Source organism: Alosa alosa, chromosome 13, assembly GCF_017589495.1.
Source record: "Alosa alosa isolate M-15738 ecotype Scorff River chromosome 13, AALO_Geno_1.1, whole genome shotgun sequence".
Classification (NCBI taxonomy): Eukaryota; Metazoa; Chordata; class Actinopteri; order Clupeiformes; family Clupeidae; genus Alosa; species Alosa alosa.
Genome location: NC_063201.1, coordinates 16,050,135 through 16,064,187, shown reverse-complemented (window position 1 = coordinate 16,064,187; position 14,053 = coordinate 16,050,135). Strand labels below are relative to the sequence as shown.

The 14,053-nt window shown below is 43.0% G+C and overlaps 2 protein-coding genes across 4 annotated transcripts in view; both read left to right on the top strand.

The window, feature by feature from the left end:
• The first annotated feature begins 104 nt into the window (after positions 1 to 104).
• On the top strand, positions 105 to 10,668 carry smad10b (SMAD family member 10b). Of its 3 annotated transcripts, none has more exons than XM_048261540.1 (12): positions 105 to 155; positions 1,378 to 1,618; positions 3,790 to 3,964; positions 4,217 to 4,240; positions 4,642 to 4,842; positions 5,082 to 5,264; positions 5,654 to 5,758; positions 5,890 to 5,943; positions 6,104 to 6,287; positions 6,781 to 6,949; positions 7,730 to 7,868; positions 8,320 to 10,668. In XM_048261540.1, the coding sequence occupies exons 2-12, from the start codon at positions 1,382 to 1,384 to the stop codon at positions 8,529 to 8,531; spliced, it is 1,683 nt and encodes a 560-aa protein (XP_048117497.1). In that variant the 5' UTR covers positions 105 to 155; positions 1,378 to 1,381; the 3' UTR covers positions 8,532 to 10,668. The 3 variants fall into 3 exon arrangements, with proteins under 3 accessions (XP_048117497.1, XP_048117495.1, XP_048117496.1); XM_048261538.1 differs by lacking the exon at positions 105 to 155 and adding an exon at positions 537 to 859; XM_048261539.1 differs by lacking the exon at positions 105 to 155 and adding an exon at positions 537 to 1,109.
• A 299-nt stretch (positions 10,669 to 10,967) lies between these two features.
• The window catches only part of syt11b (synaptotagmin XIb), a 17,075-nt gene continuing 13,989 nt past the window's right edge, over positions 10,968 to 14,053 (top strand). The window contains exon 1 of the mRNA XM_048261862.1: positions 10,968 to 11,237. Within this exon, the coding sequence (XP_048117819.1) occupies positions 11,204 to 11,237 (34 nt within the window). The 5' untranslated portion in view covers positions 10,968 to 11,203. The remainder of the gene's footprint in view (positions 11,238 to 14,053) is intronic.

Here is a 14,053-nt window from a genome sequence, read left to right as displayed (position 1 = left end):
AAGTCTCGCGATATTTAAAGTCATTAGTACATGTTGATTGGCTAGTTAATCACAGCATTTCTGTGTTTCCACATTTTGGTTATTGTTATTCAGTGATCTTTAAGACCCTCTGTCTAAAGCACGACATAATTATTGAATACACTGATAATAAAAAGGTAGGCCGTTATTGGAGTGTAGCATAGCCCGGGTTAGCATAGGTTGAGGCTTAATCAATTTTGTGGAAAGATATAAGAATATCTGCTCCGTATAACCGAGGTCTGATGATTCATTATAGCCTATTTTGAAGCTAGGTGTTAAAGTGACTTGTATGTTTTGTGCACTGCTATTTGAATGGTCACATTTTGAGTTGTAACTAGCCTACTTATATACAAAACCTTGACCAGAATTAAATGTAGGCGAATGAGTCTAGCGACTTTGTAGCCTAGGCTAGTCGTCAGAGTAATAGAGTCCACAGTTTTTTAGTATGGAGGGGGGGTAATAAGCTCGTGTAGGGAGGTGGAGTAATCTAAACGGCGCCACCTAAAAAAAAAAAACTACGGCACCCTAGCCAAACTGTCAATCTCAGTGCAGCCAGACAGACATCAGCCCAATGGCTGCGTCATTGTTGGCAGAGTGTAGACGGCTGCGGTGATTGGTCTTTGCAGCGAGAAACTCTAGTGCTGCTGACTACCTCGCTTTTGTTATTGTAGCCAACGCGAGCATAGGCGCTCACAGCGTCTGGATACGCGCGACAAGAGACAGAACGGGTGGTGATACACTGATAAGAGCGGTGGAGACTGGGGGCTATTAATAGAAGAACAGAACTTTGAAACTCCGCTACAATTTCGTCTCACTTGTATGCAACAAGTTTTCCCGATTTGTAAGTAGACTGTGCGTTGTGAGTCTGTTGACAGGCAAGCTATCACTAGGCTATAGGCATAGTATAGCCACTATTTCAAACTCATCTGATTAGATACACGCTTCCTGAAATTGGTTATGTAGACAGAGGGCGACAGTCTCATCCCACTTCAGTCTGCCCTAAGCGTGGCGAAACTGATGCCCTCAACTAATGTGGCTAGACATTCCTATTTAGTCTGGAGAATAAAATGGTAGAGGCATAAAGATCAGAGGTAGGCTATAACCTAACTTTGAGTGTTCATACTTTAAACTATAATCGGATCTTATTTCTGCAGTGTCCTGAAATTGTTTGACTCCCATATTTGAAGGTATTTCTCAGCTCCCATGGACTTGAAACAGAATTGCTGAAATGCCAATGAGGGCATTTTAGAAGTTTATCATCCTTTTGAAAGTTGTAGGGATTATATTTGTATCGGCTAATCCTCAGAGTTGTCCCTCTTATACAAATTTCTCTCTCCCTGTCTCTGAAATCTCACACAGGACAATGTCTGTGAATGCCCCCAATAGTAATGATGCATGTCTGAGCATTGTACACAGCTTGATGTGCCATCGTCAAGGGGGGGAAAATGAAGGTTTTGCCAAACGAGCCATTGAGAGCTTGGTGAAGAAACTGAAAGAGAAAAAAGATGAGCTAGACTCCCTCATAACTGCCATCACCACCAATGGTGTCCACCCCAGCAAGTGTGTCACAATCCAGAGGACGCTGGATGGAAGACTCCAGGTAAGGTCCTGCCCGCTCCTGAAGCTCAGTCTGCTTCATACTGATACAAACGTCAGGGGCTGCATTCACAGGTAGTAATGTCATGCCGCTGAATTGAAGATACTGCACTACTGCATCAAAATGATTGTGCCTGGGTAATAGGAACAGTTCTTCTGGCAGTATGTCAACTGACAGTATGACACACTGTACTATACTGTAGACACATGTTCTCTCTTGGATGATTATGTGTCAAATATTTGAAGTTGATACAGCAATGCCATGCATTATCTGTAATAATAGGACACTGTGTCTATAGAGCTCTGTTGTTTGTTGGGGGACTTGGTGCCTTTTAAGCATACATATTAAAATGTGCAGAGGCAGTGGAGTGATGTTCAATACTACTCGGTGATGAGACATAGGTATCACAGAATTCTTCTTCTCATGGATCAATTTCCTTAGATTAGAAAGAGTTCACATAGCTGGCATGACAGAAAGTCTTCATCCTGCCGTACAGTGGTGAAATGTGTGTGAATGTATGTTTCATAGGATAGAGACAAAAGAAAGCAACCCTGTTACAGCCACATAAATCCCGAAGCTCTTTGCCTCCAAAGTTACAGCTGCATTAATGACTTTTTCACTGTTAATGTTCACTGTGATCTTTATTTAATTATTTTTCCCCAACACAAGTGGTTTCCATGCAAGAGTATTGTTGTGAGCCATTAATAAGCCAGAGAGAAATCATGTTGATTTAATTACAGTAGGTCTCATAGACGAGACTCTCAAAGGAATGGAAGAGAATGAGAGAGAGTAAGTTCTCTGCCCCTCCCCCAGTAGAGCGCAACAGAGACAGAGTGAGAGGGAGAGAGAAAGAGACAGAGAGAGGAGGGTGGAGGGGTAGTGAGGGTTGTTTTGTCTGAGACACAGGAAAGGGGCAGGGTTAAGTTAAGCCTGTCTGTCTCTGAGTGTGTGTGTGTGTGTCCAGTGTGTGTGTCTGTGTATGCGTGTGCATCCAGAATTTGCCTTTGAATTTGACTACTTGATTGAATACACTTGCGTGTGCTGTGGGATAGGGCTTTCGGAGTTCAAACAGAAAGTAGACATTGAACATTTTGTCATAAATGTGGTGTGTTATCCCCTATAAAATCCTGTGGGAGACAGTAGACATGGGCTTGTTTAAGTTTACCAGAAATATGTCTTGCTGTATAAGTTGCTGTATGTATGTCCGCAAAGAGAGGCTGGTATTCTGGAATGTGTATGCCACTAGTTGTGTGTTTATGTTTAACAGTGTGTACCCTGTGTGTCAGTAACTTAAACGTAATGGGGTTGGCACATGTCCAGGTCTGACTCTCTTTGGAAGGTTAGCACTTGGGTGGGGATTTTTGAAGTTGTTGGAATATTAGCTACAATAATACTGTACCAAAAGTGTACTAGCTGTCTCAGTGGAAAAGTGGGGACGTTCTCAGGGAGGAATCACACTGATCAAGTCTTTCAATCTGTCTGTCTCTTTGCTTCTCTCTCTCCCTGTCTCTGTTTCTCGTATCTGTCCTTTCTCCCACCTTTCTTTTCCATCTTCTTTCCTCCCTCTCTCTCCCTGTCATTCTCACTACTACTCACTCATCTTCTCAAACAGATGGTCGTCTATCATTTGTCACGAGATGTTGCTGATACCAACATGTCGGCCAGAATCAGACACGAAGTGTGACTCCGTCCGATTCTGTTTGCCTGTGTTGTGAGCGATGTGCCGTGTCTGAGAGAGCAGATAGCTCTGGGGCCATGTAACTTCCTGTCCCCCAGATTTTCCCGAGGCGAAATGAGCCTCCTCCATGAATTATTTACTCATGTCTGACGTCATTGGTTTTTAGTGATCTGCTTGCGAGCATGCCTCTGTGCATAGGTATGTCTCATTGAAATGGTCAGTGAAACATGTCATTGTTTCCTGGTTCATTTCCCATGATCAACAGTTCACTCCCTCAACAGCCAGAAACATGTGTAGGCCTACGCACAAGCACGCACACATACACACATTCAAACACTCTCTCTTTCTCTCTCTCTCTCTCTCTCTCTCTCTCTCTCTCTCTCTTACTCAGCAGCAGGCCTACACTGCTTTCATAAACACCATTTTCATATTCACCTTTCTATTTCCTCCTATCCAAGACCATTTCCCTCTATTTCTGTTTTGTTGTCCTTTGCAGGTTGCTGGGCGGAAAGGCTTCCCCCATGTGATCTACGCTCGGCTGTGGCGTTGGCCAGACCTCCATAAGAACGAACTCAAGCATGTCAAGTTCTGTCAGTATGCCTTCGACCTCAAATATGACAATGTCTGTGTGAATCCCTACCATTATGAAAGGGTTGTGTCACCAGGCATAGGTATGTGTCTTTTTTTTCTAGTGTTATGCACAGACAACAAGCACTTTAACCATGCATTCATGAACAGACTGTCTTGACAAATAGAGCCCAACTGTGTTATACTGTGTGACACTGGTTTAAACCAGACTGTTTTGTGACTTTGAAGTTAGGTGTTGCCTTTCCAGCAGTAATTAGTATGTTGTGTGATTCAGAGCAGTACTAACATTTCCCTTTGTCACTGTCTCATTGCAATCCAACTCCTTCACACTGAAGTGGGACTCAGTATACAAAACACTGGTAAGGGCAACCTTCTTGTTGTAAAGTAGATATACTGTAGCTATTACATTACAATTTACTTTATGTTTACTATATCCATCCAAACATGCTTTTTAGGATGAATTTTATTTTTTATTTAAAATACTATTTGCAACGATTACCATAATTCAGTAGAAACCAATCCAGTCTATATGATTGAGTGAATATGAAGATTATTGTGGTTGGCACGCATAACGAGCCAAAGCTGAAAACACCAATAGCACAGTCAGATCAGTACTTGCCAGAACTTGTCTATCAGCACGATAGCAAAACAAGGTGCTGAGAGTAATGTGTACTTACAGGAAAAAAATCCCACTTGTTCAGGTTTGGATTTTCATGCTGTGTTTTGGGTAATACCCCCAAACCTTACCCCACCATCCCAGGCCCCCCAGGGAGACTAATCAAAGAGGAGTACAGCCACGACTGCATCCAGATGGACGTCCCTCCCTCTAGGATGCCCTCCCAGTCCAATCACCTCTCCACGGATCACTACGGCCAGCCACTGCCCCCTCTTCAGCTCCACCCAGAGTCTTCCCATCCCACTCCCGTCAGCCACTATGGCAACATCCCCCGCTCGCCTCCAGGTGGGAACCCCTCTCGCCCCCCTCCTCCCAAAACCTGCCTTACAAAGCCCCACCTCACCCCGTATGCTACACACAAGAGCAGACAAAAACCTTCCATCTGCTCAATGTGGGTGCTGTCACCTTGAACCGACACTCAGTCATAACTTGTATCCCTTTCTTTACAGTTGACACAAAACTCACCTAACAGCCGTCGCAAACTCCTCGATTGATGGCATTATCTGTCTTGCTTATTTCCGTAGCAACTGTCCCGATGTTGTCCATGCAGGGGGGCCATAATGAGGGCCTGTTGCAGATCGCCTCCCCCCGGAGTCTGTCCTCCACCCCTCCCCCCTCCACTCCCAGCCACGGCCCTCCGCAGACCCCCTCCAGTCAGAGCGACTACGGCACCCCCAAACACTCCCAGTCACAGGGCTCCTTCCACAGTGAGTGTCCCTCTGATCCTGTGCCTGCTGACAGGTTGTTTGCTCCATGGCTGCCTGCAGTGGTTCCCAGCCCTGCTCTCTCAGGGGACGCACAGCCCCGAGTGTGTTGTGTTTCTCCCCTGCTTTTGATTTACTGAACATTTAACATTGTGCTGGAACGCTGCATTGGAGCATGGAAAAAATCCAAAACATGCCGTGCTGTGGTCTGGGAGTAGGACTACTGCTTTCCCAGAAAATGCACCCAAACTCAAAACTGTTTAATATACATTACGCAAATGTTTCATAACAGTTACACTGAACAGATTTGAATAGCTAACAGTCCTTTCTGTATTCTATCCTGTGATGTGCCTGATGACTGATGAGACATTTCATTCATTATTTTTTGTCAGCTACCTGGACAGGCTCCAGTACGGCCTCCTATACACCCGTAGGACCTCAGCAGAATGGACGCAGTCACCAACCGTCATCCCATCAGCAGCCCACTCATCACTTCTGTATGTGAGGTTTCAGATGTCTTTGTATCTGAAAGCCATACTGACCAATATTTACATCGTGTCATAAAAATCTTTTGTCATGATGGATCATGATTTTTTTCATTGGTCTTCATTCATCATTCATCTTCCAGGGTCCCAACATCACACACCTGCTTCTTTTCCTCAACCAGTATCCAATCATCCAGGTGACTGAGTGTGTATTTTACTCTGATTCTCACATGTACACACACACACACACACACACACACATATACACACACACACACACACACACACGCATACCTGTACATATTTGAGGCATAACAATCTTGCACATAATAAATTAATGCCTTCCTTATTTACCAGGTCCAGAATTCTGGTGCTCAATCTCATACTTTGAGATGGATATCCAGGTAGGGGAGATGTTTAAGGTTCCAGCTAACTGCCCTGTGGTGACAGTGGATGGCTATGTTGATCCATCTGGGGGTGACCGGTTCTGTCTGGGCCAGCTGAGCAACGTTCACCGTACTGACGCGAGTGAGAGGGCTCGGTGAGTATTTGGCCCCTCCTACTACTTTTAAAAAATATATTTTCTAGTTTTTACTTTCAAGGATTTTCTAAATTATGATGCTAGATGTTAAATTATGAGAGCATGTATAGTCATTGTCATAGTCAGTACATAAAAGTGTATGTAGAAGTTTCATTCAAGGTACAGGTGACGTACACAGAGGATCTAAGATCTTTATTGTCCCACGTAGTACAATCAGCAGTAGCCTATCCACAAAAACTTAATCCACACAACTGAAAACCAAAGATAGACAATATATAAAAACATAAAACAACATGTATACATGAAAACATAATCAGCACAATCAGCTGAAAACATAAAAAAATGCAAATCTACAGGGTTTAAATAAGTTAAAATGTGTTTATATGTTGTATGCATTGTGCTTGTTGATATGGCATTGGAGATATGTGAAACACATTTGTTCCCTCAGTAACGGATCAGTAATGGCTCAGTAATCTCCCCATCTCCTCCACAGGCTACACATCGGTAAAGGGGTGCAGTTGGAGTGTCGTGGGGAGGGCGATGTGTGGATGCGTTGCCTGAGCGACCATGCGGTCTTTGTGCAGAGTTACTACCTGGACAGGGAAGCAGGCCGAGCCCCTGGCGACGCGGTCCATAAGATATACCCGGGGGCTTACATTAAGGTGATATGTCTCATATCTCCCATGAAAGTCTTGTTGGGATGTGTTTCTTCAAGTATCCTTAGCTGCTGTTAGCATGTTTGCATCAAGTCTTCCACACAGGGTTGTTTAAGGATAATCATTAAGACACTCATAAATTCAGTTGTATATTCTCAACCATATCTAGTGAACACTTTGAAATAAAGACAGTATCTTTTCTATGTACACTATGCAGTTTCTATACGTGTTATTATTTTTTATATGATCAGATCAGTGTTCCTATCAAAAATTCATATCATGTTGGCAATTAAGTGAACACTGCTGCCATTATTAAAAGACAAAATGTGGTTGTAACCTTTCTAACCTTACAGGCTTTAATCAACTACAGGCTCAGGCAGTACAGTGTTTAAGCCTATGAATAAGTCATTGAGTCAGATTAATGTATTGCAGAATATTACCGCAGCTGTGTGAGGGAGATTTGTGAGCGGTTGTGAGACTGAATTGCTTTTTAGACAAGGATGGAGAGGGTGACAGTAGGAATCAGAAACAAAATGTGGACAGTCTGTTTGTGAGGAGAGAAAGAGAGAGGAAGGTACTTACAATGTTTTTCACTCCAAGTTTGATAGATGTAGATATTATCTCTAATGTTGAGAGAAATTTCAGATGTGTTGGACCTTTTGCTGATTCTTTATCCTCCTCAAGTGTTTAAAAGAAAACAGGCAGATTCAGTAACAACACCCTTCCTTGTCTCTCTTTCTCTCTCTCTCTCGATCTATCTCTGTGTGATGTTCTTCCCTGGGTCAGGTGTTTGACCTAAGGCAGTGCCACAGGCAGATGCAGCAGCAGGCGGCCACAGCTCAAGCAGCAGCCGCTGCCCAGGCCGCCGCTGTGGCGGGCAGCATCCCGGGGCCTGGCAGTGTGGGGGGCATTGCTCCAGCTGTCAGTGAGTGCCCAGTCCTCCTCAGCACCTCTCCAATTTCATATCTATAATCACCTCTCCTGGTTTTCTAATTTAGCTTTATCTTGACTTTAACCAACAGCAGTGGATAAAGGTTTAATTAACATTACAATAAACATGATAACATAATGATTTATTCTAATTTATCAGCCAACGTAATCAATAGCAACCACCTCTCTTTTAATCAATAGTAATTACCTCTAGTAATCGATAGCAACCACCTGTCTAGTAATTTACAGCGAATTAATGCAATGTGTAATTTCATATAATATAACAGAAAACAGTTGTTCTTTTTACTATTTGCTCATGTCAATTGGCTTGGTGCAACTCCACCTAATCTCACAAATGAGCACATATGTAATTTAGCAACCCATCTCTCTCTCTCTCTTTCTCTCTCTCTCTCTCTCTCTGCCTCTCCATATCTGTCCTTCTCCAGGCCTCTCAGCAGCTGCAGGTATTGGGGTAGATGACCTGCGGCGCCTCTGTATCCTGCGGCTGAGTTTCGTGAAGGGTTGGGGCCCAGACTACCCACGGCAGAGCATCAAGCACACCCCCTGCTGGGTAGAGGTCCACCTGCACCGGGCGCTGCAGCTGCTGGACGAGGTTCTCCACTCCATGCCCTTGGCTGACCCGGGCCCGGCCAACTGAGTGGGGAAGCCCCTCCTCCCATCTCCCCTGGTTCATCTTCTGTCCTCTCCTCCCCCTCGTACAGCATGCAATAACAGCCCCACCCAGGCGTGGTACTGTGTAGACTTTGTGTGACTCATGCAACCAAAGAAAGACACACACACACACACACACACACACACACACACACACACACACACACACACACACACACACACACACACACACACACACATTTGAATTCTTTATTTCAACCCACCAATCCATTTCTCACAGACACACACACACATACACACACACACACACACATGAACACACTCTTTTCCATGGGAAGATCCAGCAGACAGCACCTATTGACCTGCCCACTATTTAGTCTGCAGCTGCCGGGTGGAGAAACTGACTCGCTGCCGTGGAGATGCAGCACCAGCAGCAGCAGCGCCATGGTCAGGTTTCCACACGTGGCCGTCAGAGTGACCAGTGGCCCATAACCTGCGGCGGTGAGATTTTCCTGGTGCAAGCTGGTGGTTAGCCCAAGGTGTACCGGATCACTCAGGAAACCAGACAAAATAATCACATTTCAACCTTTCCACTGAATACAACAAACAGCTCAGACTTTGAAATCTGTTTACCCATGTGGGATTAAGTGCTAGTGCTAAGCAACTTCATTCCTGGTTAATTCATATTTTTCAGGTGAAGTCAATATATTCCATTATCTTACATGGGAAATGTGATTTGTCAGTTGAAACATCCGTGGTAAAACACGACTGTCAGGGAATTCACTATTAATACTAATTTACTTCCCATACACCAGAGTTCACAACAGACCGCAAAAAGAATAACAGAAAAATGACCAAAAAGCACCTTGTGGCCTTCTTCTTAAGTATATATTGACTTAAAATGGTTGATAATATGCCAGAGATACAGCGTGAGGCTATGCTAAGTATGTATCCTATTGAAAGGGGTGCACCATCCTCCTTGTATGTACTTGCACAGGGGATGGTTGCTGTCCCCTGACACTGTCTCCATGCAATTGTCTTTTTTGTTACCATTATAGATGTTGCAGACTCACATCCAAAGAGCAAGGCAGGCGCACTTTCTTTTATCAGTCCTTCAGGCTGGTAACTGACAGTGTGACCTTGGCATTGGAACCAGCAGGCCCACTGATATAATCGATGCCTTTCTCTCAAAGGAATGTAGGATGATCGTAACATGACTGAGTGTTATTGTTGTGGTAGGGTTAAACCATCTGAGCTGTCCTTGAAAAACCAGGCCCTAAGATCAGCTCTATAGTGTGTCTTCTATCAAAAGATTCAGCTTTCAAGCGTTCACACCTCTAAGCCAAAAGACAATAGCTGCCCCTCTTTGCTTTACATTGTATACTTGAATACCATTGACTGCCAAAGAACCTCCCTGATGGTAATGATATTATCACACATATAAAAAGCTAAAAGCCCAAAGATGGAATGGCCACTACTGACTGCAAATCAGAAGACCATCCTTTAGATTGAACTGCCTTGTCTTGACATTTCCTGATATGTTATCCCCATAGCAGACAGTTGAGGGCACTAGCATTCCACTCCTCCATCTAGACATAACCTCATCTGAACAAGTGGCATTACAACAGAAGATTGCTGGGAAGCCTTTAATGTTGTCCCTACTTACACAGAACTTGCCATTTTGCTTTGTCAAGGAGTAAGTAGCCCACAGATGTGGCATTACAACAGAGGATTGCTGGGAAGCCTTTAATGTTGGCCCTACTTATACACAGTACTTGCCATTTTGCTTTGTCAAGGAGTAAGTAGCCCACTGTGTACGCACATGGATGGTATCTGCATTCTGATCACACTGTGCCTTTAAAAGGTATTAGTCTGTATATGCAACATTCTACTCTCATGTATTTCCCCCAGTTTGTTTCAAAGGCTTTATTTATTTCCCTTGAATTGAAAATATAAATTGACGACAAATCGTTATGGCTTGTGACCAAAATAATGAATTAGCCTATGGCCTACAGTGCCTCGAATGATAATAATAGGCCTAATATTTTTTTACGGATGATGTGACTGTCCATTATTGTGTTATGCCATTTACATAAGTGTGGACTGTAATTTATGTAATCAGTGTTATTTCATCTTTTTAAATAAACCTGATGGTGAAACAAGAATATTGTAGTTTGTTGCCAAATGCAGAGGGGATATTGGATCTTACTTCTAATTTGCATATTTTATGAAGCTTTTATTTTAAACAAAATGTTATAGGCTATTTCTCAATACAGTCTATATTATAACAAACAAGAGTTTGTCCTTGACATCAGTGTCTTGATGGCCAACGTGTCGTGAGCAAGCCGTGGGAACTTAAGTCCATTGGCTTCATTAGCAAAGCGGGCACGGAGAAATTGGGCGTGTTGAACATTATTGACACTTCTATGGGCGGTTCTAATTCCTCCGACTGACACAGAGTACCAGTGTGTCGCTGCATCCGAGCTCTCATCGTCAAAGCATCATCAACCACCAGGCCAGGACGGAGAGCCAACGTGACTGGCCGAGCCTAAATTCAATTCTGGAAAACGTTGATAATTAAAGATATGTAGCGATTAGACGTATTGGCTTTTGGAAACTGAACAGCGACTTAGATACATCCCTTAGCCTGCGGTGCTATTTTGATTATTTCAACAGACATCAACGCCTTGGCTCAAAATGGCTGAGATCACCGAAATCCGAGCAGCATACGGTAAGTAACAGACCAGGTTCATCATAGTCGTCGTTAGTTGATGGTCTTAGCAGTGACTATCATATGGTTTTATAGAAACCATCCAAAAGGGAAGCAATTATAGCTATTGAAGATTGTAGTAGCCCGATGGCTTTATCGGCATGTTCATTTTGTAGATGGCGCTGGGTTTTATTAGGCTACGCGCAGTCCTTCCGTAGGCTACAGTTTAACACAGCTGTCAAACGTCTCCGTTTTGGGACGTTTTTGACAGGTTTCATAATATTACATGGAATCCCTGTTCGTTGCCTGCGAGGTAGAGAAGCTCTGTGCTCGCTGAAAATGTACAAGTGCACCTAGGCTACCGCTCCCATGGAGATGGGTGGGATGCGCTGTCCACTCCCTTCTGCTGTCCCTCAAATAATTCAATAGGGTATTGGGTTTTCGATCTATTATATTCAGTTCAGATAATGTAGGATAAATGTTCGTCCACATGTAATGGTACTGTGAGTATCTAGCCCATACCCAGCATAGTGTGTGTGCGCACGGGTGGAGCTCTGCGTTTTTACCTCACTTTTAAAGATCATGTAAAGGAGGAAGGAGCCCCACAGATGACAGCATGCATGACGGTGATGCAGACTACAACGGTAGCTTTTTGGGTTGATTTTTCTTTAGGTTTCTGCTGTCTATATTAGTGTTAGTGATATTTTGTTTAGTTTTGGCAACAGGAGCAATGATCATCAGTATAGGCTAAGATCTGTGAGCTCCATCCCCCAGGTCAGGGTGGGGTGTGAGAGTCTACTCAGGAAACAAGGGATGTCACCCCGCCACCTCCCAACCCCCACACAGCCTCTCCACAATACGTCACTCTACTAGGGCACAACATCTGGATGTGTCCATGCTCACACTGAACCAGGGTTGTATGCATAGCAGAACAATTCCTGGACAAGGCTAGTAAGTGATGAAACAAAGTAGGTCACATAGCTCGGTCTGCTGTAGCTGGCGGTCTGTGTTGGTCACATCAGTGAAGTGAAGCAGATTAGTGAGCTTAACTGATCTTCTCTGCTGGTTGGATTTGAACAGATGTTTAAAACGTTGTCATCACTGTCAATCTTTCTCTGTATCTCCTTGTCTGTGTTGTGTTTCTCCGAGTCAGGCTCTGTTATTCTGTGTTTGGTGCAGTACAGGGACCTTGATGATGGATGTTACAGCCAAACCTCATGTTGTAATACAAGCTTTTATGTGATGACTGGGATGCAGAATTAACATGGCTATAATGTCATCTCAGATGAGAGCGTAACATGTAAAGCATGTAAACATGAATGGAAATCTGTTGTATTATCACACCAGGCAGCCATTCTCCCTCCCTCATCCAAGCTTTAAGCTGTCACATTGGTCTGATAATAACTGGGATGTGTGGTGGCATCAACTCTTAAGAGAGTCATAATGCACTTAAACTCTATGTATCTTTCATAATGTATAGCCTACACAGCCCAATACAGAAATGCCATCACTAAACGACTCCTGTCAGCCAGATACATCAGATATCATTATAACATTATCAGATAATCAGTATTACAGGGTAGCTTTAATAAAAAAAAGCAACATAATGTATTGTAAGTGTCGAATAAGCATTTGGTTTTGAGCATGACCCTAGCCATATGGCTGCATTCAGTGATTGGCCCTGAGTGGCAATCGAACACACTACTGTATACGCAGCATATGAGTAAATGAGAGCAATTAAATAGAGCACATGGCCTGTACAATTATGTTGCATATTTCTATACTCCCTTATATAAAATATAAATGTTTTGATTTTGTTTGTTTTTAGACATATTCCAATTCCACTTTGATTAGATTATTAAGAATGCGGTATAGGTGCAGAAAGCATAGGAGAGTGTGTACAATGTACAAGATACAAAATCTGTTGTGGAGATTAGACAGACAAAATTGATGTTTGCTGTGTTTGACTGTTTGAAATTGTAACTGTGAGTATCATGCAATATTTAAGACTAAGCTCAACTTTCCACCTGAATGACCTGGACTCTGTTCCAAAAAGATTTTTAAAAAAAAATTAAAAAAAATAAAACCCAGACAGGAATCTCAATCATATAAGTGCTCTTCATTCACTTCAGTGTCTTTCAGATTTAAAATCTAAATGTGGTGGTCATACGTGTATTGGAGACCTCATGCAGTAACTGTAGCCTGAAACTGATGTCAAACTAAAATAATACGCATAATACAAGTATAATTAAAAAATGCCTACAAAATAGAAGGCAAGTTAATGAAAAATCAACATCAACTCAGTCCCTATTGCTCACATCTTTATCTGTTTCTAATTCTAATCCTGTAGCTATAGCATCTTGCACAATTTTTCATTTTCCTGAAAGCTATTGCATCGTACGAATAATGAATCTGATGGCTGAAGTTGACTTTGTGGTTGAATGCTTTGCATCATGTCAACTGATATAATGAATAAATCAGCACACTTTCATATTCAGAGGAAAATGACAAAAAGGTTTGTGTCATAGTACGTGTTTGCAAGCATGGCCAGACACAACATTGGATTGCACACTTTATTTTTATACCGAAATTGCATTGCATTTTAAGATAGGAACTGTGATGGTTTAAACATGTATGAGAATTTTGAGCAAGAGACAGACAGAGAGAGTCTGTGTGTGTGTGCATTTGTTTGGGGTACAGGCTAGGCTTTAACCCCGGGGGGTGTATCCAGGCAACTGGAGCAGCTGGCTCCCTCAGATTGTTTTCCAAAATTGTGACATCATTCAGCTGGAATTCCTAGCAGGGTGCCAGTGACCAATAACAGGACGGAAGGCCAG